Source organism: Nyctereutes procyonoides, unplaced genomic scaffold (assembly GCF_905146905.1).
Source record: "Nyctereutes procyonoides isolate TBG_1078 unplaced genomic scaffold, NYPRO_anot_genome, whole genome shotgun sequence".
Taxonomy (NCBI): Eukaryota; Metazoa; Chordata; class Mammalia; order Carnivora; family Canidae; genus Nyctereutes; species Nyctereutes procyonoides.
The window spans coordinates 17,855,641-17,879,290 of NW_026575040.1; the positions used below are offsets into that span (position 1 = coordinate 17,855,641).

At 45.5% G+C, this 23,650-nt stretch overlaps 1 protein-coding gene across 2 annotated transcripts in view; it reads right to left on the reverse strand.

The window, feature by feature from the left end:
• Positions 1 to 23,650, reverse strand: part of CGNL1 (cingulin like 1) — a 162,134-nt gene that overhangs the window by 20,144 nt on the left and 118,340 nt on the right. For both annotated transcript variants that reach the window (XM_055319667.1, XM_055319665.1), the window contains exons 9-13: positions 12,978 to 13,184; positions 11,613 to 11,717; positions 5,632 to 5,784; positions 4,517 to 4,687; positions 1,104 to 1,265 (exon numbers count right to left, since the gene is read on the reverse strand). In XM_055319667.1, the coding sequence (XP_055175642.1) occupies positions 1,104 to 1,265; positions 4,517 to 4,687; positions 5,632 to 5,784; positions 11,613 to 11,717; positions 12,978 to 13,184 (798 nt within the window). The remainder of the gene's footprint in view (positions 1 to 1,103; positions 1,266 to 4,516; positions 4,688 to 5,631; positions 5,785 to 11,612; positions 11,718 to 12,977; positions 13,185 to 23,650) is intronic.

The window sequence follows — 23,650 nt, forward strand, 5'->3', positions numbered from 1 at the left end:
TCCCATTGGTCTGGGGCTGATTCTCTCCTTCTCTAAGTTTCATTGGAATATGGGCTGTGTGTGTGTTTGGGGGGCACGGTGTTCTGGTTTGGGGTTGGTTTTGTTCTTGAGGATTATTCTCGTTTTTTTTTTTTTCTTTTTTTAAGATTATTCTTTTTTACACGCTCAGGCAAGCTGATGTTAAGGTTACTCCTATCCTGCTCAACAGCTTGTTCATGTTTAGATTCTATTACTTGATTCACATTTTTCAACCATGTTGTGTTTACTTCCTGTAAACAGGTCACCCCCAGCTGGTGACTCCAGTGAGCACATTCTGACATACTGTCTTGGACTTATATATATGTGTAGTATCCAAAAATGAACTAGCAACTAGTTTGCTGCTAGCTTTAGCAAAGCTGGATCAACTATCAGAAAAAAAAAAAAAAAAGGCCAGGGGTGTCTGGGTGGCTCAGTGGGTTAAGCATCTGCCTTTGGCTAAGGTCATGATCCCAGGGTTCTGGGACTGAGCCCCACATCAGGCTCCCTGCTCAGCCCTTCCTTCTGCCCTTCCTTCTGCTCGTGCATGTGTGTGCATGCTCTCTAAGTAAATAAACAAAACCTAATAAAAAAATAAATATTTTTAAAATAAAAAATGGGCCAGAATCAGGAGACAGAAATGCAGCATGTGTTATGATAAATGAAAGCTGGGTCCCTAGGAGTTAGGTGGTTTGGGTCCAAGGCACAGTTCAGCCTCTCTCTAGATTTACAGCCATCTTGTCTCCTCTGTAGTTGGAAGCACCTCCGGAAGCATCCAACAGAAAATGCACTGTGTGCCCTTACGTAAAATCACCTGGCCTCTTTGGGGCTCTGTGTTGCTTTCTCTTCAAGACAATGAGGGCACTGTGCTAAACTGTTTTCATCATCTCTTTTGGCTCTGAGTCCCATGAGTCTACAAACCACCAGCTTCTTCCTCAAATCAAGAAATGACTTTACTAATGTCTGGCTGTTTCAGAGAATAAACTGAAGACATCCCAAAGGCTTAGGGGTGCACAGAGAGCTCACTTCTCTTGTGTCCTATGCTTGCCCTGTGCAGGCCCCAGCTCCCACTCACACGATCTACAGACCTCCATCTGCTTGACGAGTCTGCTTCGGTCATCTTTGAGGTGACTTTTGGCCTCCAGCTCATACTCCAGGTCCTTGAGTGTCTGCTCCAGAAGCTGCCTTTTTGTGAGCGCCTCATCCTGAGCTCTCTGGTAGTCCCGTAACTCCTCCTCCATCAGACGCATCTAGGAGGAACAGAGGGTGGTTAGCCAGGCTACACCAGAAGCAGAGCATCTGAAGAGACAGTGCAGAGGCTGACCCCAAAGGTGACAGGGGAATGCCCACATACTGCAGACCAGAAGACCCTGAGCAAGTTCCACCTCCCTCTGGGCCTCAGTTTCCTCTCCTGTAAAAAGCACCAGCTTTCTGGCTACCAGTGGCAACCCACTGGGTTATAAATTCAATTAAGCAGATGTTGGCCAGCATTTTGAAATTAAACACAATGAAAATATCATAGAAGAGTATCAGCAGATATGGTCTTGTGAAACCTTTGTACTAGACACTCATACATTTGTATGGATGTACCTATTACTGGATTGCAATGTGAGACATAGTTCTTACTTATAGGTCATGGCCAAAAACACCTGAAAGCCACCAAACTTGGTACATGCTTCCACAGCACAATTTCTTACCCACCTGTACCAGCATCACCTCAACGGAGGGTGAAAATGAGAGGAAAATAAAAACTAAATTAATGACCCCCCCACCCCCACCCAGAACCCTGCAGGCACAACATCTAGTAATAATATAAACGTGCTTTGATTAGGTGAAAACATCTGCCTTCTAGAAGAAAATCCTTTTCAGTCATAATTTACAGTGTTTTCTTTCATCCACAAGGTGGCACTGAACTAACAGCTTTGAAGAAGGTGCAACAAAGGGATTGATACTCCAGGGGTTGTCCAGGATTTTCTGCTTCTCTTGGAATCTCCCCTGTTCTACTTCTCTGGAATCTCCCCAGGGGACCGGCCACCTCAGCACACTGTCGGTGTTCCTCCAACACCTGTGTGGATTGATTCAGTGAAGACCAAGGCTATCTGCTTTGTTTCCAACTTCCTTCCCTCTTAGAGATGGTACAGGTATTGGGTGAAAGCAGTTTTAGGAATAACAAACTACATCAGCGGTTTCATTCCTTGGGAGAGTATATGACAGTGAGTGGCAAATTCCATTAAGAGAACAGCATCCTTTGGGGGTGATTTTCACAGATCTGCTGGGGAAGCCCCAAAGATAGTCTTTAGGGGGGCCCAACAGGGTAAGCTAGTTTCAGAAAGCCCAGCAGGAAGACTAGGCAATGGGTTCCTCTCGTGGAGGCTGACAGGAACCCTGACTTTCTAGGAGAACAGAATAACCTAGAAAAAGACCTTTCCAGAGAAAGACCCTCGTCTCGTCTGGTGGTAACAGACTCCTTCTTAAGATCTCGTAAGGGCTCTGTCAAAAAAGAGTACTCGATAAGGCCATGCCTCAGAGAATAGGGACAGTGTCTGGAATCACATAGTTGTGATAGCTTCTGAACCCCCTCATGCTCCCTTTAAGTAGTCAGAACTGCCTTTCACTAAGTGGGATCCAGATAATGAGCCAGTGGAGTCTTCATTCCCTAAAGATTACCTTCAGCAGAACTTCTCCGGCTCCACACCAAAGGCAAAATTTGTAAAATATCTATTTCTCTTAAAGCAGAGAAGGCAGAGCTTTGCCCTGAGGATAGAGTCCTGCCACTTTTGTGTTAATGGGTAGCTTTAACTCCGGATTGACCAAAACACAGGTTGGGGGCAGTGAACGGAGGAAGTAAACTTGAATTTTCCAAGGATCCAGAATGACCCTGGCTTGTCAATTCCCTTTTGTTTTCAACAATTGTACTGGCTTCCACAGCCTGATGTAGGGCAGTATCGGCCTGCAGTTTCCTTCCAGAATGATGAGGTGTCTGTTTCTGCCATACAGATGGAAACTGTGTCTCACAGGGCTGTGCCACTGAGAAAAGTCTAGGAAGGGCCACCTTGGTTCTCATTGTAACGGATCTTTTTTTGAACAACTGCTCTCTTATAAACCATACTGGTTGTCTCCTGGCTTTCACTAATCTCTCTGGATCTGTTTCCTCATCTAACTAGAGGATCTCTAAAGTGCCTTCCAATCCGAAGATTCTAGCAGAATCATAACCATTACACAAAAAAGCAACAGGAAGCGCTTTGCAGGGGTCATTATGATACTGTGACTTTTCTGAAATCAAAAGACACCATGTGTTTGTTGGTGTTCTGGCAAGTATCAGAATCTCTCTTCCTACTGGCCATAGAAATGCAAATGGTCTTATATTTAATGCCAAAGAGAACTGTGATGTCATTATGCTAATTGCAGTTATTCATGGAGTCCCATATCATATGGCCCTGCAGGCAGAGGGGACCTGTTATCAAGGTCCTTTCAGGAGTGTTCTAGAAGTCTGTAATAAATATCCATTGTTCTTTCACACAGTTCCAGCACTGACTCACGGGCGACATTTCTTTGATCATCAAAGATATTAAAAGTTTGTTTTTTAAAGAAAAACTTGTTTTCCTGTGGAATCCTGGTGCTCTTGGCACTAGTTATGAAAAAAAGCAAGCCTTGGACTTTTTTTTAAAAAGCCTTACCATTGGTGTCCAGGATATACAGACCCTCTGCTCTCTTCTCACGTGTTATCTCATTTCATTATTAAATAATCATTATTTGGTATATTTTTAAAGAGGGAAAAACAGATGCTCAGAAACTTGGGGTAAGCTGCTCAAGGTCACGCAGCTGGCAAGAGGCATAGCAAGAAATCAGCATACACTGTACTTGTGTTTCAGAGCCTTGAGTTTCCCATTAAAATAATCAAAAACATTCCCTTTATTTTTCTCAGCTCTTTGCAAGTCAAGACTGAAGGGAGCTAACATTTGAGTTACTTTGCTCTACTATTCCTAAATATAAAACTAAAAATATGTTTTAATAATTTCAGTACTCATAAATTCCTTAAGTTTCTTTTTGTCTCCATTACCGTTGTTCTAAAGCTCTCATCCACCACACTCACTCTAATAAAAGTCTCTATTTTTTAAATAAATAGCAAAAAGCAACTGCTTACTATAATCCTTGTTCTAGGGCTGAATTAAAACATTAATACACATGAATCATTGGGACACAGCTGGATACACCAGTGGTGCTCCATAAATAGCAGCTAAACATTTTAGGCAAAAACTCTTGGATTAATCAAGAAAATGGTCACTTTAAAGTTGTGTCAATTTCACCTCAGAGGCCCTGGGACTTTGTCTTAGAATGAATGCCATTTGCCCCATATAACCAGCCTAAGGGTTAACACTAAGAATCAAGCCCAAATGCTGTCTTCAGATCTACCCAGAATCTTTCCTAGAAGAGTTTCAAAACAGTCTCACAGGATAATGGAACAGGTGGTAAACCAGGAGCTGACCCCGCCAGGCATTACCTCATCCTGCAGTTTCATGGCAGTCAGACGTGACTTTTCAGCCTCTAGCGTTTTCTCCTTCAACTGCCTTTGCATTTCTGCAAGTTCCCTGCGATTTTTCTCCTTGTACTCATCCAGCTGGTTCTGGAGCTCCAGAGTTGATACACGGGACACCTCAACAATGTCAGCCATCTGGAAGGAGTGACATGGGGGAAAGCCCACCCTGTGATGTTCCAGCTGGGGCCTGAGAGCTAGGTTTGGGACCCTCTCAACACAGAACACATCCCCTCTTCTTTCTTCTACAGTCTCCCCAAAGACTTTGCAAAAGCACCTGGTCATGGGCTGTCCAGGCATAGTCATCTCTAACTTGGAAGCAGAACGGAAGAGTGAACAAGCACACCCTTTGCAGCTAGATACATAGACCTGGGTTGTGCCCTTCCTTTCCCACTTACCAGCTACATAACTGGGACATGTACTTTAAACCTCATTGGGCCTCTGTGGTGTCTTCACTGGAAATACTGGAATCATAACATCTATCTTACTGGGTTGTTGTCAAAATTAACACATAGAGATAGAATTCTGGTTACAAAATAGCTAGTAAAGTGACTGGTACATAGCAGGTATCATAAAATGGCAGGGTCTCCTGCTGGCTCCTAAAATGTGGGGAGCCCATCAGTTTTTTGTTTTTTGTTTTTTTTTTTTAATCAGCTTTGTGCTTTTTCTGGGTATTTTGGGGCAGAGACAAGTGGAGAAGAGAAGTAACAATGACTGGGTTTTGAAATTACCTTTCACATTCCTGGACAAGAAGTATGGGTGCAAATGCAGATATTATGCAATGAGGCAGAGGTTCTGATTCAGGTAACATTTGTTAAGTCAGCCCTTACGTGCCAGGCTTCTTTGGGTAATTGTTGAGAGGAGCTGGGCCCAGAATCCAGATGGTATTATATTTTCTAGATCAATTTCCCTTTGACCAGGATTCTCAACAATTCCAAAGAGCTGCTTCAGGGGACCTGGGAGTTTGACACATGCGTGCTTAGACAGAAATGCATGTTTCCTTAGCTCTCATGGGGCCCTCAGAGGGCACCAGGGTCCAGCTCTGGTGTTCCACCCACACCTCCTCCTCCCCCGCCCCTTACCTCTTTCTGCAATTTTTCAATGGTCTTGTCCAGGTGCCATCGCTCGTTCTCCATCTCGTTCTTCAGCCTCCTTAACTGCTCCTTCTGCTCAGTCTCATCTTTAAGCTTCTCAGACAACTGCTTCTGCTCCTGGGTGGTCCGGCTCAGATTTCTCTGCAGAAAGCAGGGAAGGGACAGTGCTGTCACCTACTACCAGGTCAGCCACAGGACCAGCAGCAGAGGGAATTCTGCAGCCAAACCATAAAGCAGTCAGACCTACTACATCAGTGATAAGGAAAAGGGCCCCACAAAGCCATCACAAGACACAAGGACACTGCTGGTTCTGAAATTCAAGGACATAAATGCAAGGTTGTCTTAGCCAAAAACCACGTGAAAATGAAGGGACAGGCAGAGGGGGATTTATTACAAAAAAACCAAAAATGGCCCAAGGCTACTCAGGGCAGTGATTAAGGACAGTGTCTAAAAACATGAAATTTTCAAGTTCATGCTTGAAAACTGAGGTAAAGATATACAATCAGACAAACCCAAACCAATGTGGCAATCATACAATTTGCTCTGCTTTCTTATGGTTAAAATAGCTAAAAATGAATGTATGAGGAAACAGAACATTGACCCACAGGTCAAGAGTCCACTTGGGTAGAGGGAGTTGCAGTCAACAGAATCACGGGTTGGACTCCTACATAGAAGAGTAAGGAATTTGGCAATCCACAGGTGGATAAACTTGAGGAGCAGAAGGTGTTAAATGGAAAAGACACTAGTTAGAGGAGTAAAAAAGGGTGTTATTTAGTGATTCAGCACCAAAACCTAGTACCTACCATAAAATGAAACTATCTGAGTGTGCTACTTTCCCTGGGATCTCCTGAAGCTCTCCCCACCCCCAGTCACACAGCCTGGCGTTCTTTATGTAAAAATATGCAAGTCTAAAACAAACTCCTAAAGTATTTTAGAAACATAATGGTGGCATCTTTAAATGGCTGAGTGCTGAGGCCACTGGCATGAAGACACATAAAGAAGGGGCACAGCTCAGAAAGGGGTGGCACGACTCAGACGTGGGCTGGATCATCTAGGTAATGGTATGGTACTGAGGACGACATGTGAGTTGCTACAGGTTCTGCTTAGGACCTGTGTCTGGTGTCCCCACAGATACCGTATAAGAACAACGGTTTATATTTGTACAGCACCCAACAGTTTACAAGCTGCTGTCACAGGCACCAACTCAGGCATCTTGAAAACACTCCCAAATCACTTTGGGCACTCCTGGTTTGCAAAGCATAGCCAACCACGCTGCTGGCCAACCCTGCGACCTGGGGCCAGAAAGCCACCCATGGAGGCCTTCTGGCCCCTCCACTCTGCCAGACTAACTGCACCCTGAGAACCAGCCAACACAGCTGGGCTGCTCAAGTTAATTGCTGTGGAAAACCAAAGTCAACAAAAGCTGTTGAGAGAAAAGAAGGTGGTAAAAGGAAGGTAACCAGAAGTTTAGTGTGGCAGTGTGGCGGCAATTAGCAGAGGAGTGTGTCCCACCACAGTCCAGCTGGGCACATACCAGAAACAGGATCACCTCCTGGGATTCATGTTTGTGTTGATTTAGTGGTGCTGGGGGTAGAGGGGAGCGCACACGGGAAGGCAAGCAAGGTATGGTTCCCTGTGTGAGAGAAAACTGTCTGTTATGTATCTCAAGGGAAACCTGGGTGGCTCAGTCAGTTGAGTGTGTCCTTCTTTGGCTCAGGTCATGATCTCAGGGTCCTAGGATCGAGCCCTGTGTCAGGCTCTCTGCTCAGCAAGTAGTCTGCTTTTCTGTCTCCCCCTCTGTGCTCTCTCTTTCTCTCAATTAAATAAATAAAATATTTTTTAAAAATAATGTATCTCAAAATGTAAATTCCCCAAAACCAACAAATACAGAGGTACATGAATGGCTTTCTATAGGATCTAACTGAACCCGTACCCCTACAGACCTCTCAGCCTCTCTCTTCTTCCTCCTGGATCCCAATACCAGAGGCTCCAGGCCAACAGACAAGCTAGCCTTGGCTCCATTCAACCTCCATATGGAGGTTTCTGCTTCACCCTTGGCTCAGGCAGGGCTCCCTGCCTGGCCCTGATCTCCTGTGCCACTGGAGATCACCAGACTCCCCCACTCTGGGCCTGGGGCCCTGCCAAAACCTCATACACCCCACCCCAACACTCACACATTTGCCTGGAAGAACAGTGTTGCTAGATTATTTAAAATCTATTCCTTATACCTTGCCTGTATTGCAGGGTATTAAGATCTCAAGGCAAGGAACAGATTTTCCATTTGGGTATGTCTCATAGCCCAGATTCACTATTAGGCATATGATAAAAACTCAATGGCTGGAAATTAATACCTATCCCCAAAAGTGGTCTAAAGACTTCTCATATCAGTATCACCAAGTAGGGATGGAGTATTCCTTACTGAAAGCACAGATTCTAGCCCTTTGTGATGGAGTCACCATCTTCCTTAGATTGGAGCCCACAAATTTACATTTAAAAGTTACCCAGGTAACTCTAACATAAAGTGTAGAGATGCTGTTTAGAACAATGTTTCTTTCTCCCCAGTTCTTCCAGACATGTATTCCAATGCATCACTGCTGAGAAAACATGTTCCAAAATCACACGAAAAAGCAAACTTTCCCATTTGCAGCTGAGAGTCCAGAGTGAAAAGCTGTCGCTACAGTGACTGTATTTCCAAGACCAGCAATATAAGCCCATTGACCACAATACCGGGACAAAAATCGGGGGAAAAATGATCAGTCAGGAGAATGCAAAACACCAAGTTAGTGGATGTATGGGGAGTACCCGTGAGCTTCAAGACCACTGTCTGGCAGGACACAGAGCTTTTTACTGTGTGACTGAGTAAGGCCCCTGTTGAGCCACATTTACAATAACCCAGTGGCAGGTGAGCCCATGGGCTTACAGGAATGAGAGGCTTGATGAGACAGAGGCTGGGGGTGCCTGCCCCTAAGCTGGAGGTGACCGCCCCTGAGCTACGGTGGACCTGAGTGAATCTGAACACAGGCAGGCTCCTCTCTGCCCCTGAGGAGGGGAAGCTGTATACTGAAAGGAAAGCTGCAATGAAGCATTTACAATCTGAAGCCTTGAAAGCACTTCTCAGGAGTGTTTTCCAGATACCCAAGTTACAGCCCGTGAGAGCAGCTCATAAACCAGTACACGCTCTCCCTACACAGCACAGCTTCTGCGGGGACATAAGACCGAGGAGGTCCCAAGCAGTACCCTGCCACAAAACCCTGGGGCTGCCAGGGGAAGCACTGGGGCTCGCCTCCTTCGTTGTTTCAAGACACAGAAGTCCAATAGGGTGGGAGGTGAAGGCATACAGAATTTACACATTATCCCTCCCTGAAGGAAAGGACTGTGGCTTCTCCAGAAAAGATTTCTTTACTTGCCCATCTGCAGAAGCCATTTCTCCAGGGAATCCCGCCTCTGCCTGAATGCAGTTCCCATCGATCCACCCAGTAGCACAATCCTAACCCGAGCGGCAGGGGTCGAGCAAACCAACGATGGCATCTTTATAACCCACAGCCACGTTCTGAGTCCTAATAAATCAGACCTAAGTTCACCTGGTGTTCAGCTACTACATAAAGAAATACATTGGGCAGCCCGGGTGGCTCAGCGGTTTAGTGCCGCCTTCAGCCCGGGATGTGATCCTGGAGGCACAGGATCGAGTCCCACGTCAGGCTCCCCATGGGGAGCCTGCTTCTCCCTCTGCCTGTGTCTCTGCCCCCTCTTTCTCTCTGTCTCTCATGAATAAATAAATAAAATCTTTAAAAAAATACATTTATCGTGCATGAAGATGCCATAGATTGCTAAAGGCACAGAGATTTGAAATATAAAATGCTGCATGGAAAAAGCAAAAACAAGTTACTCTTTCCTCATCCTTGAAAAGTTAATTAAGTTCCCCTTCAGTTGCCAGCTTTGGGAAGAGAGGCATGCAGAAAGTTACTAAAGGAGCCAGCTTTCTGGTTCCCAACTTTAGAGAAAACCCAGCATTTCAGAGCGATGGTGCCCTTTTCGTGGCGCTACTTCTGAGACCGGCTAGTTGAGACAACCATGCTGAGATTGTTGGGCCTTTTTAAAACGTGTTTGCCGGAGAGCAGGGCCGTGTGTGGCCACACACGGCCGCACCGGGAGTTCGCGCCATCCCAGCACCGCTGGGGAGACAGGTCTGGACAACAGCAACGCATCAGGGATCACTTCCATCAGGGATCACTTCCGAGGCCAGAACAGCAATCTGGAGGCGGGTGGGCGGGGATTACATTGAGATCTTTAGGCCTTGGGGCCATCACCTGCTCTCTCTGCAGAAGGAACCTGGAGCTGCTGATTCACAGCTGGTAAACTACTTCCTTAGGTGGGAAACTTTCTGGTTTGACCTAAAGTTGATGAGGATGCACGGCCTGTAATAGCTGCGCCCAGCACTCGGTGCGGGTGGGACACGAAGATGCAGACTTTCATCCCTGTAGAGTCCAAATGCTTGTCCTCTCTTCCTGTGACCTGCAGGCTCTTGCACCCAAACCCTGCCCTGTACTTGAGCAGCCGGGCTTCATGGGCACGAGTCCTTAACAGCACAGTGGGCCTGCCCTCCACACCAAACTAACCAAACGAGGAAGGGAGGGAGGGAGGGAGGGAGGAAGAGGAGAAAGAGAGACAGAAGTCCAAAGCGAAGACAGACAGACACTGAAGTCAGGAGAAAAGTTTTACTTAAGTTTGCAAAAAACAAGGTCTTTGTCCAAAGCTGGAGGGAAGGCACTGACCACTGCTCTGGGGGTGGCCGCCCCGAGCACAGGCAGGCTCCTCTCTGCCCCCGAGGAGGGGAAGCTGTATGCTGCAAGGAAAGCTGCAATTAGGCGTTCGGCAGATTTACAAATCTGAACCCGGACCGCTTTGCCAGCTCCTAACACTTTTCCTACGCGCCTTCCTCATCCAGTGGTCCTCATGGAAATGAGTCAACAGTCTCCTCTTCGACAACTGCTCAAAATCATTGGCTTTTGCCTCCTCAGAAACTGCCTGCCAGTGCCTGGTGCTGGTTCTGTAAAGCCCGAGAGCAGATGGAAGGAAGGACATACCTGGATCACACCCAGGTCGCTGTGCAAAGTCATTTTAGACTTTTGCACTTCGGTGCAGACTTTTTTTTTTTTTTTAAGAATGTACTTCCTACAATCTTTCGAACCTTCAAATGGGAAAACCTAATTTTCTAAGAATCTACTGATTTCGAATACAGATAGCTATCTAGTTTCAAAAAAACCCTAACTTCCTCCTGCTTTTAATAGCCGTCCTTTGGGACTGCACTCTGCAGAGGATATTTGCCCAGAGGAGAAAGGAAATTGGCTTCTGCCAGAGAGCAGACTCCACACTGCCTCGGGGACCGATCCTGCCGGCCTTCTCACACAATTCATATTTTATCTTTGGAAAGCTGTCAAGCTCTTCAATATCCTACACCAGGATTTCTCAAAGTCGGCACCACTGGCATTCGGGGCTAGATAATTCATTGCTGTGGGGGCTGTCCTATGCTTTGTGGCACGTTTAGCAGCATGCCTGGTTTCTGTCCACTAGATGCCAGGAGCTCACCCCCAGTTCTAACAGCCAAAAATGTCACCAGGGGGATCCCTGGGTGGCGCAGCAGTTTGGCGCCTGCCTTTGGCCCAGGACGCGATCCTGGAGACCTGGGATCGAGTCTCGCATCGGGCTCCTGGTGCATGGAGACTGCTTCTCCCTCTGCCTCTCTCTCTCTGTGTGTGACTATCATAAACAAACAACAACAAAAAAATGTCACCAGACACTGCCAGATGTCCCCTAGTTGAGAACCACTGGTCTAGATAGAGGGTCTGAAGTCTGGTGTGGTTATTACTACGAAGAAACTACCTGGAAGGCGTGGCAATCTGTACATGTCTCTCCAATCTTGCTCCTCAGCCTTCGTTTACGAGAAATAAAGACGACAGTTCTGCGTTTACCTGCATGTCTTCCAGCTCACCCTCCAGGGTCCTTCTGACTGATGTGGCTTCTCTTTCTTCCTTTCTTGCATTCACAAGGGCCTCCTCTAATTGCCGGTTTTCTCTCTATGATGAAACACAGGGTCAGAGTGCACACAGACGTGTGTTGTACCTAGAAAGCTAAGCTAACTCGGTGGCATGAAAGGAAGGCAGGAGACACCCAAGGACAGAGCCAGCAGTGGCTCTGGTCACCACATGACCACCCCAGGTGGCATATGGCAGTATGTTCTTAGACATCTGTGCCTGTCTGCTGGTTCCATATTTAGCCAGATGTGAACATGCGAAGCACCCAGGGTGACGGAAAACACATATCCAGCCGCCCCTCTGGAGCTTTGGAAAGAGCAGTTATCTCATGGACCCAGGCACACAGAGTTTTGAAAAGGCTTCCAGGTAATTCTGATAAATGACCATTTTTGGAACCCCTGTTGGAATAGACCCCCACCTTTACATTTCTTTTTTCCCATCTCTTATTGTCAGTGGCAGCTCACACGGCCACAGGAATACATATCTCTTGCTAACGGCCCCCTGCTTCTAGGGATCTGGCGAACCAAATATGAGTTAAAACTGGTGTGGCTTCAAAACCCATCAGTTAGGGGCACCTGGGTCGCTCAGTGGTTGAGCGTCTGCCTTTGGCTCAGGGTGTGATCTCAGGGTCCTGGAATTGAGTCCCACATCAGGCTCCTCACCGGGAGCCTGCTTTTCCCTCTGCCTGTGTCTCTGCCTCTCTCTGTGTGTCTCTCATGAATAAATAAACAAAATCTTTTTAAAAAAATCATCAATTATGTGTTAAAAAAAGGAAAAATAGTCACGAGTGAGAACAGGTTTGCTGGTAAGATTACAATGGCCTTTTCAGGGATGTAGAAGCCTCTGCCTATGTCACAAGGTTCAGTGTCCCTGACGTCTAGGTGAGCAGGGAAGCCTGTGTTTGCCACCTGACTTCACCATCTCCCATTTATACCATCATAGAGGAACGACAGCAATGGCTTGCAGAGAGGATATATTAACCATTGCCTCCACCTTTTTTTTTTTTAAAGATTTTATTTAATTATTCATGAGAGACACAGGGAGGTGGGGGAGGTGAGGCAGAGACACAGGCAGAGGGAGAAGCAGGGTCCATGCAGGGAGCCCGACTCAGGACTCGATCCCAGGTCTCCAGGATCCTGGAGAAGGCGGTGCTAAACCACTGAGCCACCCAGGCTGCCCAGCCTCCACCTTTCCTACTAAATTGTGATAGCAAATCCCCCTTCCACTCCCAAAATCACAGACACAGGAAAAAAGAAGGATCTGCAGCTGCCAGACCCAGGCTTGAGGCCCAGTGAGCCTTACCTCGCATTTTGTGAGCCTTTCCTTTGCCTTGACCTCATCGTCCTTCATGTCAGCAATCTGCCTCTGCAGCCGAGCGACGCTCTGCTCCAGCTCTTCGATGCTTTCCCGCAGCTTCTCATTCTCCTCCTGCAGAGCCTTCACGTGCATTTCAGCCCCCAGCTGGCTCTGCTCTGAAGTGTTGCTCTGACTGGCCAGGACCTCGACATTCTGTTAAAAACATGGAGTGGGTGAACATGGGCACTGCTGTCAAGGGGCCATCCCAGCTTCAGGCATGGCTGATATTTATTAAAAACTCGTGATGTGCCAGGCACCGTGCTAAGCCAGGGATTGACATGCTATAGCCTGGAGGCCAAGTCCAGCACGCCACCTGTTATTAAAAAAAAAAGAAAGAAAAAAAAGTGTGACTGGAGCATCGCCATGCCCACCGGGAAGCACACTGTCTGTGGCAGCTTTCACGGTACAACAGCAGTGAGGAGTCCAGACAGCTGCAAGGGAAGGCCCCTGGTGCTGCAAAGCCTAGAATATTTACTATCTAGCTCTTTACAGAAAAATGTTGTCAACCGTTGCCTATATTAAGTCTTTGACAAGGGATTTCAAGTTTTTAACAACTCTAGGAGGTGGGTACGATTCTTATCACTGTTTTAAAGACAACGAAACTAAGACTTGGGTAGATAGAAAACTAGTCCAAAAAAAACAAAAAAAAACAAAAACAAAAACAAAAACAAAAAAGAAAGAAAAGAAAACTAGTCCAAGTTCACTTAGGAGGAAGCACATTCGGGCAGAATGACTCCAGAACCTGTTCTTGTAACCACTGCCTTCTGCCGAATTCACATCCCTGACCCCTTGCCATGTGTAGGGCCCTTTAACAGGAGTTCTGGATGAAGGAAAGTTTCTGTTTATAGACTTTTTTTTTAATATCCAATACAAAATGGAAATTAAAATTCACTTAAATTTTGATACAGTTCCTAGTGGAAGCTCTAGGCGCTATCTTCTGAAAATGAGCTCCGTGCTGCACAAAAATCCTAACAGAAAGGCATGGTGACAATTACAGTGTGGTTATTGTTAATTCCAGATGTCGCATGGGCTTTTTTTTTTTTTTGGCTCAGCAATGTGAAGTGATAATAAGTAGCCTTGTCCAGAATTCCACTTCTCCCAGAAGATCTCTCGCCTTCCATTTCTCCACTACTACAAAGATGCCAATGTCAGCGAATTGAATGCTCATGAAACAGCAGTGCAGATGCCTGCAAAGAAGGGAAGGTCCAGGGAGGGCTTCAAGGGTTATGTCACGGCCCCCTCGGGAGAACTATCTGCCCAAATTGCCTGCTTGCGTAGCCTTACGGAAAGATCTTCAAATCTTTTAACAGTACAATAAGCTGTATTATCCTGAACTTAGCCAATTAGAAAGTTTCAGAAACCAGAGCATCTTTTCAAACCCAAATGTTTAATTCTATACATCTGGGAACATCCATCACAGCCATGCTACTGGGTCGGAATGCAGTTAACTAGCAATGCTAAGGAGAAAACTAAAGTGCCCAACAGCTAGGACTTCTCAGGATCACTTGGGTATCCTCTCCTACCAAAGCCAGCAAGATGAACAAGGAGAAGTGTGGTTGAAAGCCTGAGAAAGGACCCAAAGAATCCAATAACTGCTCAGACCAGGGAAAGAGAAAGAAAAGTCTAGATTGCCCATTCTTGCCCTAAATTTCCCATTAAAACATAAGACTACAAAGCTATAGTTATAAGACAGTGTGGCACTGCCATAAGGATACACATACAATTCACTGGGATAGAACTGACAACCCCCAAGCAAACCCAACATTTTACAGTCAACTGATTTTTTTTTTTCAGTCAACTGATTTTTAACAAGGGTAAAGATACAATGAAAATAGGTAAACTGGACTTCAGCAAAATTAAAAACTTTTGCACTGCCAATGATACCATCAACAAAGTGAAATGACAACCCACAGAATTAGAGAAAATGGTTAAAAATCATATATTTGATAAAGGATCCATATCTAGAATATATAAAGAATTTTTCAACTCAATAATAAAAGACAACTCAATTTAAAAATGGGCAAAAAAGGGTGCTCAGCTGGCTCAGTCACATAAGTGTCCAATTCTTGATTTTGGCTCAGGTCATGATCTCAGGTTTGTGAGAATGAGCCCTACATGGGCTCCATGCTGGGCATGGAATCTTCCTAAGATTCTCTCTCTCCCTCTGCCCCCACCCACCAGCCCAACTCTCACATGCATTTTCTCTCTCCAAGAAAAAAAGGAGCAAAGGATCTGAGTAGACCTCCTTCCAAAGAAGATCTACAAAAGTCCTATAAGTACATAAAAAGATGCTCAACATCATTAGTTTACCAAGGGGAATGCAAATCAAAACCATAACGAGGTGCCACTTCACACTTACTAGGATGACCATATAACCAGGAAGATAATAATAGCAACGGTTGGGGAAGATGTAAAGTCAGAACCCTTACATGTTGGTGGTGGGAATGTGACACAGTGCACCCGCTTTGGAAAATAGCTTGGCAGTTCCTCAAAATGTTAAACAGAGTTATACGACCCAGCAATTCCACTCTTAAGTGTATACCTAAGGGAGTTACCTAGGTAAGTTTGTGGGGCCAAGTGAGTTGAGGACTCTACTCTTCTGCCATCTTGCCCCTCCTTCCAATATACACCTGAGGGAAATGAAAACATGTGGCCACACAAAAACTTGTACAAAATATCACAGCAGCATTATTCCTGATAGCCAAAGGGCAGGAACAACCCAACTGCCCATCCACTGATGAATGGGCAACCAGAAGGTGGTAGATCCATACAACGAATTATTTCACTCTAAAATGGAATGAGGTACTGACCCATGCTACAACATGGATGAAGCTTGCAAACATTATGCTAAGTGTAGGAAGCCAGTCCCAAACATCCACATGTTGACATTTTTTTTTTTTAAGATTTATTTATTCATGAAAGACACAGAGAGAGAAAAGCAGAAACCTAGACAGAGGGAGAAGCAGGCTCCAGGCAGGGAGCCTGATGTGGGACTTGATCCTGAAACCACGGGATCACGCCCTGAGCCAGGGGCAGGTGCTCAACCGCTGAGCCACCCAGGCATCCCACATGTTGACATTTATACGAAATGTCTAGACCAGGCAAATCTATAGAGATAGAAAGTGGATCAGTGGTTGCATGGGGCTAAGGGTAATGAAAATGCTCTAAAATTGACAGCAGTGATGGTTGCACAAGTTTAGGAACATACTAAAAAATCACTGGATTGGGCACTTTGAACAGGAGAACTGTAGGTCACAAATTATGTCTCCATACAGCCAACTGAAAGAAGAGAAACAGAAGATAAAGGAAATCAGGACACGGAGTTGGGATGGAGAGGAGATGAGGTGTTGACCTCAGTGGCCTGAGGTTCACCAAGGCACCAGAGAGAGGAAGAGCAGGCTCCAAGATATCTGCCCACATGTTCTTGTAAAGTGAAGAACACACACATGTGGTCAGTGCTCTTTTGTTCACCCAGGAATCTCAGGGAGAACAAGGCCACTGAAAACCAGATCTGGTTTAACTTGCATTCAGGCCTAACTGGCCCCCTGGCATGCTAGATAAAGGGCCTCGCACTGTGTTTTGATGTCTAGGACTTGGTATACTCTCCGTTTGCAAGCTGTGGACACATATCCTGAATCCTGAGGGATGACACGCCAGAAGGACTGGCCGGGCAAGTGAATGGCTCAGTTTATAGCTGGCAGGGCTCTGCTCCAGTGCTAGCTTTCAGTAACACAGGCTGAGCATGACTCAAGGGAGCTCGCATGGGTAGAGACTCTAAGTCCTATTTTGACTAGCTGTTGTTTTTCTCTGTGTCTTCATAGGGTGATAGACCACATTATGTTTACCAATAAATGGACCTTAACCCTCTGTTGGTAAACTTTTCCAGAACCCTCTCCCTGTCCCTGCCTGCCCCCCCCACACCCAGTCCCCGATTTTATATCAAGTCCATAGGACAAACTTCCTTTTCCCGAAACCTAGCTAATTCTCTGAATATCCCTTTGTTGAAGGCAAGTCCTACATGACTTCCCAGCAAAGAAAAAAAACTCGAGGTTTCAAGAGCGCCCCCTTCCTACTCTGAACTTTGACCTAAGCATCATCTTTTCCAAATGCTTACGTTTGTATCTCAGGAAATGTGGCAATGGGCCACAGGACTCTACTGGGACCTGAGTTGGTAAGGACCGACTCAGAGATCACTGGAGACAAGTACTACTAACCTCGATGAAGTTGCTGGGACTATGTTTCTGTGATTTTTTTTTTTTATCTTAAGTCCTCTCATAACAAGATTGCAGAGGCTGCTACATCATAAATAAAATTAAGGAGCACACAATCTCTAAAGATTCATTTAGCCATATCACCACTGTAATATTTATTTTTAAAGGAACTGTATGGATTTGCTTAATATTTTAACTACTATTCATTCATGCAAGCAGTCACAAATAGTCAACAAAAACCAACCCTAGCTCCTCTGCCACTCCAAAAGGTTCAAAACACCTTCCAGTCATTACCACAGGGGCAAAAGTAGCAGATGTGCTATGTTCTATTGTTTTTCAAGACTGGACCATCCCTTAAAAATGCACTGAGATCATTTCTTCACCTCTCAGGCAGCCCAAGTCAGAAGGCACGTGGGTAGCATAAGCCAAAAGGTTCTGCTCCTGCCACTGGTGGGGTGGAGTGGGTGGCTAGAAACTTGTATGAGGTCCTGGGAGGCAATCTAGTAGTATCAACCAAAATTATAATCTACATTCCCTGTGATCCCATACCTTCTCTTCTTGCACTTATCCTACATGTGTGCAAAATGCCATATAAATAAGATTATTAGGGACACCTGGGTGGCTCAGCGGTTAAGCATCTGCCTTCAGCTCAGGGCGTGATCCTAGAGTTCCGGGATCAAGTCCCACATCAGGCTCCCTGCATGGAGCCTGCTTCTCCCTCTGCCTGTGTATCTCTGCCTCTCTCTTTCTGTGTCTCTCATGAATAAATAAATAAAATCTTTAAAAGAAAGATTATTAATTGCAGCATTAAAATAGCAAAAGATTGGGGTGAACTAAATGCATCTGACGGGGCCCTTGTTAAACAAGTTATATCAGGTCAATGATAACCTGTGCAGCCAAAAAAAAAAAAATTAAAGGAAAAAGAGTGAGGAAAATGCAAGGGATGGAATGGTACACACAGAAGGGAGGTCTGTATAAAAGGCAGGCAACGGGAGAGAAATATGTAATCACCTGGCTACACAAGAAACAGGTAAAACATGCTGGCTCTGAGGAAGGGAAGCAGGATCACGGAAAAAAGGAGAGAAACATATCCATTGCAAACCTTCTTTCTTGAATTTGGAAATTCAAGAGATATTACATTTTTTAAAACAAAATAGACATTTTCTTTGAAAAGACTATCAATGCCCACAGGCACTTGGAGGACTGACCCCAGCTCAGTTCTCACCTCCTCCAGCCTCTTGAAACCCTTCCCTAGCACATTCGCAGATACTTCTGGGCCATGAAAGATAGCAGAGCCAGAGCCCCGGGAGCAGCTGTACAAACAGAGCAAAGCGCCAACGAGATCTCCCACGCGGGTTTACATAGTTAAGAAATTCCTTTTCACCACATATAGCTGGGAGGGTGGAAAAGACCCAGATGGCCCAGGACTTGCACTTATGTGAACAGGTCTCCAAAATTTCCACCCAGCAACCTGAAGGCAGAGAAGTCCAACATAGGCTGATGAGAGACCTCCAAGGGGCTGCACAAAATTAAGCGCCTTTCAAGGTTTGGGATTTTTTCAACAAAATTGCTTGTACAGTTTGCATTCGACACCACAATATTTTTCATTCTACTTCATGTCTCTTTTTTATATTAAGATACTGTACCCTTGGTATTCTGGAAGACGGACCACTTCTCCCCTGCAGCTGTGCCAAGGCCTCTCCTCCTCACCTACCCAGTCCACGCACGCCCATCTCAACTTGAGCAATGCAGACATAAATCATGTCAAGAATGGAATTCTCTGTTTTAACTCTAAAAGACATATCTAACAGCATAGAGGAAGGAGCAGAAGACTCTACGGTCATTCAGTCAGCCAGATCAGACTCGAATCCAGGCTATATCTGTTTCCAGCATCTTTTGCTGGAAAGCATCTTTCGGCTTCAGAGAGCCTTCCTTCACTTGGAAAAGGTGGATGAAGTTACCTACCTGGTATACTTTGTCAATATATAGGCAAGAGTCCTCACCACTGATATGACTGCCAAGCCAAGGAAACCCACATATGTTTCCCAAAGGGCAGGACTTTGCACAGTTCACTTGCTGTAGCTCTAAATCCTCAAACTTGGCTTCACACCACAACCTGCACATTTTGGGCAGCCAAATATCAAACCTATATTTCCCCAAAGAGAGACCTGAGATCTTCTAATGGTCTTTCCAGGACAACCGTGCTGCACAAATTAGATGACCCCCTTCTCATTCCAAGGGCAAATCAGATTTCCTGGTTGGCTAATTCATTAGAAATTTAGCCTCATTTCCCAATTGAGGATGGTCTACTAAACCGACATTAACTAAGAAAATTTTTCCAAAACAAACAGCATGTTTCAATGTGCTAAACTGCTAAATTTCCACTACTTCTAAAATAGTTGACTTTTAACCATATGCTCCAATTACTATTTAAAAGGAGAGGAGAGGATATACGATTGTATCACCAAAAAAAAAAAAAAAAAAAAAGAGGCAAAAATTCCAGTCTTTTTAAGGTACCACCATTCATTGCTAATAATGACCCGCTTTTCATGAGTTAATGCCTACATTTAGAAATGCTCACATTCTCCCCTGGGGCCAGAGGAAACTTTTAACCATGACAAGCACAAAATCCTGAAAACAGTGGAAGAAAAAGCCATGCCTGAGTGTTTTTTCCCTGATCTAAAGGCGCTGATGCACTCCTTGCAGGAGCACAGACACCTTGGGTTCACTCCTGGTGGATAACAAGTGGCCTCGGGAGGAGGCCCTCCTGGCTTGCCCGAGTGCAGACCCTACACATGGACACATCGGGCTTTACTAATTAACAAGGCATCTACCACAGCCAGCTTTTGTTTCTTTTCTGTCTCCCTGTTTTGCTGAATGAGTGAAAACAGCTGAGGCGTGGAGGCCGGGAGTCCAGGGAATGGAATGTTGGTCTGTCGGTTCCACATCCCTGGCCGCCCCCACACTCCTATCTGTTGAGGCTGCAGGATCTCAGCTGATGGGCACCCAAAGTGTCCCTTAGGTCAGGCCATCTGCTGGGGGGTTACTGCTTTTTCACCATCACAGCGGTGGACGTCCACTTTGGCCTGCACAGTGAAGGACCTAGGTGACAAATAACAAGTCCCTTTCTCACTTTGAATGTGTAGAGAACTAGGTCCCCGGTACGGTGTCCTCAACCATCCCCTCACCCGAGCAACAGTAAACTATTTAAGGAATAGAAACAGCATACTTCGTAGTCATAAGCTGCTTAGTTCTCTCTTCCCCTGTCAACTTCCCCAGAGTAAAGCCTCTAAGCCAGGAAGCCAGGATTCTCGCACTTGACTGAGCACAGGGCTCACCTGGGGATCCCGTTAAAGGCTCACCCTAACTCAGGAAGCCTGGAGCACCGACTGGACGCTGCTTTTTTTTTTTTTTACGACTTTATTTATTCATGAGAGACAGAGACAGAGAGAGAGAGAGAGAGGCAGAGACACAGGCAGAGGGACAAGCAGGCTCCCTGCAAGGCGCCTGATGCAGAACTCGATCCCAGGACCCTGGGATCACACAGGGAGCCAAAGGCAGATACTCAGCCACTGAGCTACCCAGGCGGACTGCATTTCTAACAAGCTCCCGATTAATGCCAATGATGCTGGCCTGTGGGTCTCACTTTGAGTGGTGAGGTCTAGACAGAGGAGAGGCTGTTGTGACCTCAGGACCTTCCTGTAAAGGCTCAGAGCTCTGGCCCCAACTGTTCAAGTCCCTCAGGCTTCCTGGTCTGACTCCAGAGCCTGGCGTTGGGTGTCAGGTGGCTTGGACGCTACTGCAGGCTTTGCAGCCAGCCCACACTGTGACCCATGCAAACCTCTGGCCCCTCTGAGCTCAGGTCACACCATTAAAGAAGTGTAATAGGTAACATTACCTCTGAATAAGTCAGAAAATAAAAAAAAAAAAAAAAGACAAGATACAAAAGCTTGAAAAAGCTGACATGCTGGCACTAATGTGGAGTGATACGGTTTCCATTCCTCCTTTTTGACTCTGCCTACTTACCATTTTTGGTCAGACAGGGATTGAGCCATTGAAAAAGATCATTTTTAAACCCCTGCTCTAAAAGCTGTATCAGAATTTCCAAAAATTCTGTCACTACATTTCCCAAATACCAACACCATTCCTTCCCAACATATCTGCAGTTCAGAACTGAATCAGTTACACACTTGGACTTCTCAATGAGCTCCATTTGTTTGTGTTTTGGGCACGGGAGCAGGGCACGAGTGAGATGGGAATCCACGTGACAAAGAGAATGGCAAAGAAGTCAAGGGTGCTCATACCAAAACCCCAAATATTTTCAAGCAAGAGTTGATTCCAACGCCAAGAACAGTGGTTAGAAGATGTGGATTCTGGACCAGACTTGGCTAATAATTCACTGTGTGAGGACTGCAGGCCAGTCATTTAACTTTGCTGCCTTCAGTTTGCTCCTTTGCTCATGAACTGGTCTAATTCCAGTGTCCCTGCCAGTTCTCAGAGTCTGGAATTCTAGAATGAACTTGGAAGAAATTGGAGCAGTATCAGTCATGGAGTTCAAGAATTCCAGAGATTTCTACTCTTTCAGCATCATGCTTACATTTCATTTTCAAACACTGCCCATTAATCTCAGATCCTTTTTATTGGTGTCCCTACCTCCGGCATCTAAAGGATGTGAGAACTCATCTCCAAAGGCAGGCAACTCTGGCCACCAAGCAGAACAAAGTGTTGCTAAATTGCAGTAATTTACCATGTTTAAATGTATTAGGCTTAAAGAAGATGTTGTTTACATCCTGTTTTCTCACTGTCCTGGCGGTAGACTTCCTACTTATTACCAAATCACCTGAAAGATACTCTCTTCTCAACATATTCAATTACCCAGTGTTGCCAAGGTAACTTGTGATTACATAGGTTAGAAACATCACTGGTTTTCTTCACCACATTTTTGTAAAATAAGTCAATATAATTCTCTTTGAATAGTTAAGAAACAGCAAGATTTGCTTTCAGGGTGGCCTGTCATTCAGACATAGGTCCTAGACAAAAGTTATGCGAATAGAATACCTCACATTTGCTCATGAAATGCATTCGATGTAGGTTCTCATTCAAGCCACACAACCAATCTATAGATCCCCAAGATGGGGTTAGATCACCTATGATAAAAGTACTCTGCACCTAAATTGGTCAGGTGATTTTCCCAAAAAGCTACAAGCTCAACAGCGCAGGCTTTGACATATGGTATGATTCCGTTGATATGAAATGTCCAGAACAGGCAAATCCATAGAGAAAGAGTAGACTCGTGGTTGCCAAGGGACCAGGGAAGGGGAGAATTTGGATGTAAGGGGCTTGCTCCATTTGGGGGTGATGGACGTGTTTTGGACTTGGAAAGTAGCGAAGGCTGCCCAACCTTGTGAGTACATAAACACCATGAATTGCACATTTTAAAAGAGTTGATAGTGGTGCATTTTATGTTAGGTGACTGATACCTTAATAAAAACAAAAAAGAGTTAGGGCCTTGGCATCAGCTGACCTGATCCAGGCCCTCTTGTTCACCACTAAGCCTTGGGTTTCCTGTTGTAATCATGAAGCAGGACATTGTGCCCAGCACACAGCAATGCTCTGGGCACATGGTAAGAACTCAATCAATGACAGCTACATATGTATTAAAGTCAGGTAGCCAAAAGTCACACAGCCAGGAGTCGTATCTACCTCTGATTCCCTGTCTCTGGTCTCTGCTACTTGTTTCTAGGTTCTTCTGAGTAGGGCAGCAACTTCAGTCAGCCAGAGAAAGATACAGGAAGGTCCACAGCTGGCAACTTGGGTGGAGGGGGGGTGTGTGTGGCTATGTCCACACACTCACCCTGACTTAAAAGGGGTAAAAAGAAAAAAAAAAAAAAAGAATACGCAATTATATCACGGAAACAATTTCACGGGCTTCTCTAAAACAGCCTTAGGTTACAGACTTTTTAATTATGCTCTTGCCTTTTTTCTTGTTTCACACACGACTCTATGAAATTCTTACAAAAATTTCCCCAGTGTCCTTGGATCCTCTAAGTTTTCAGGAGATAAAAAGAGCCTCACATCCTATTTATGAGACACCACTTCCCTCGCCCCAAGGGCCACAGTCTAAGCTAATCTTGTAACCAGCACGTAGAAGTTTTTGTTTATAGAATCCAACATCCTCCCGTGGTGTGGCTGGCCCTTCAAGGAGCTGCCCGCTGGCTTGAAGAGACTCCACCCAGCCAGTGCCATGCATCTGGAGTTCTGCGTCACCAGGAAAGCATCAGGGGTAGGGACAGGAAAAAAGCAGGGCTTAGAAACCCAGTTACTCTGTCACCAGTGGACCAGACAGCTTTATAAATGGTTAAAATCAGCTTGCTATCAGCACACACAAGCCTAACAGGTTGTACAGGA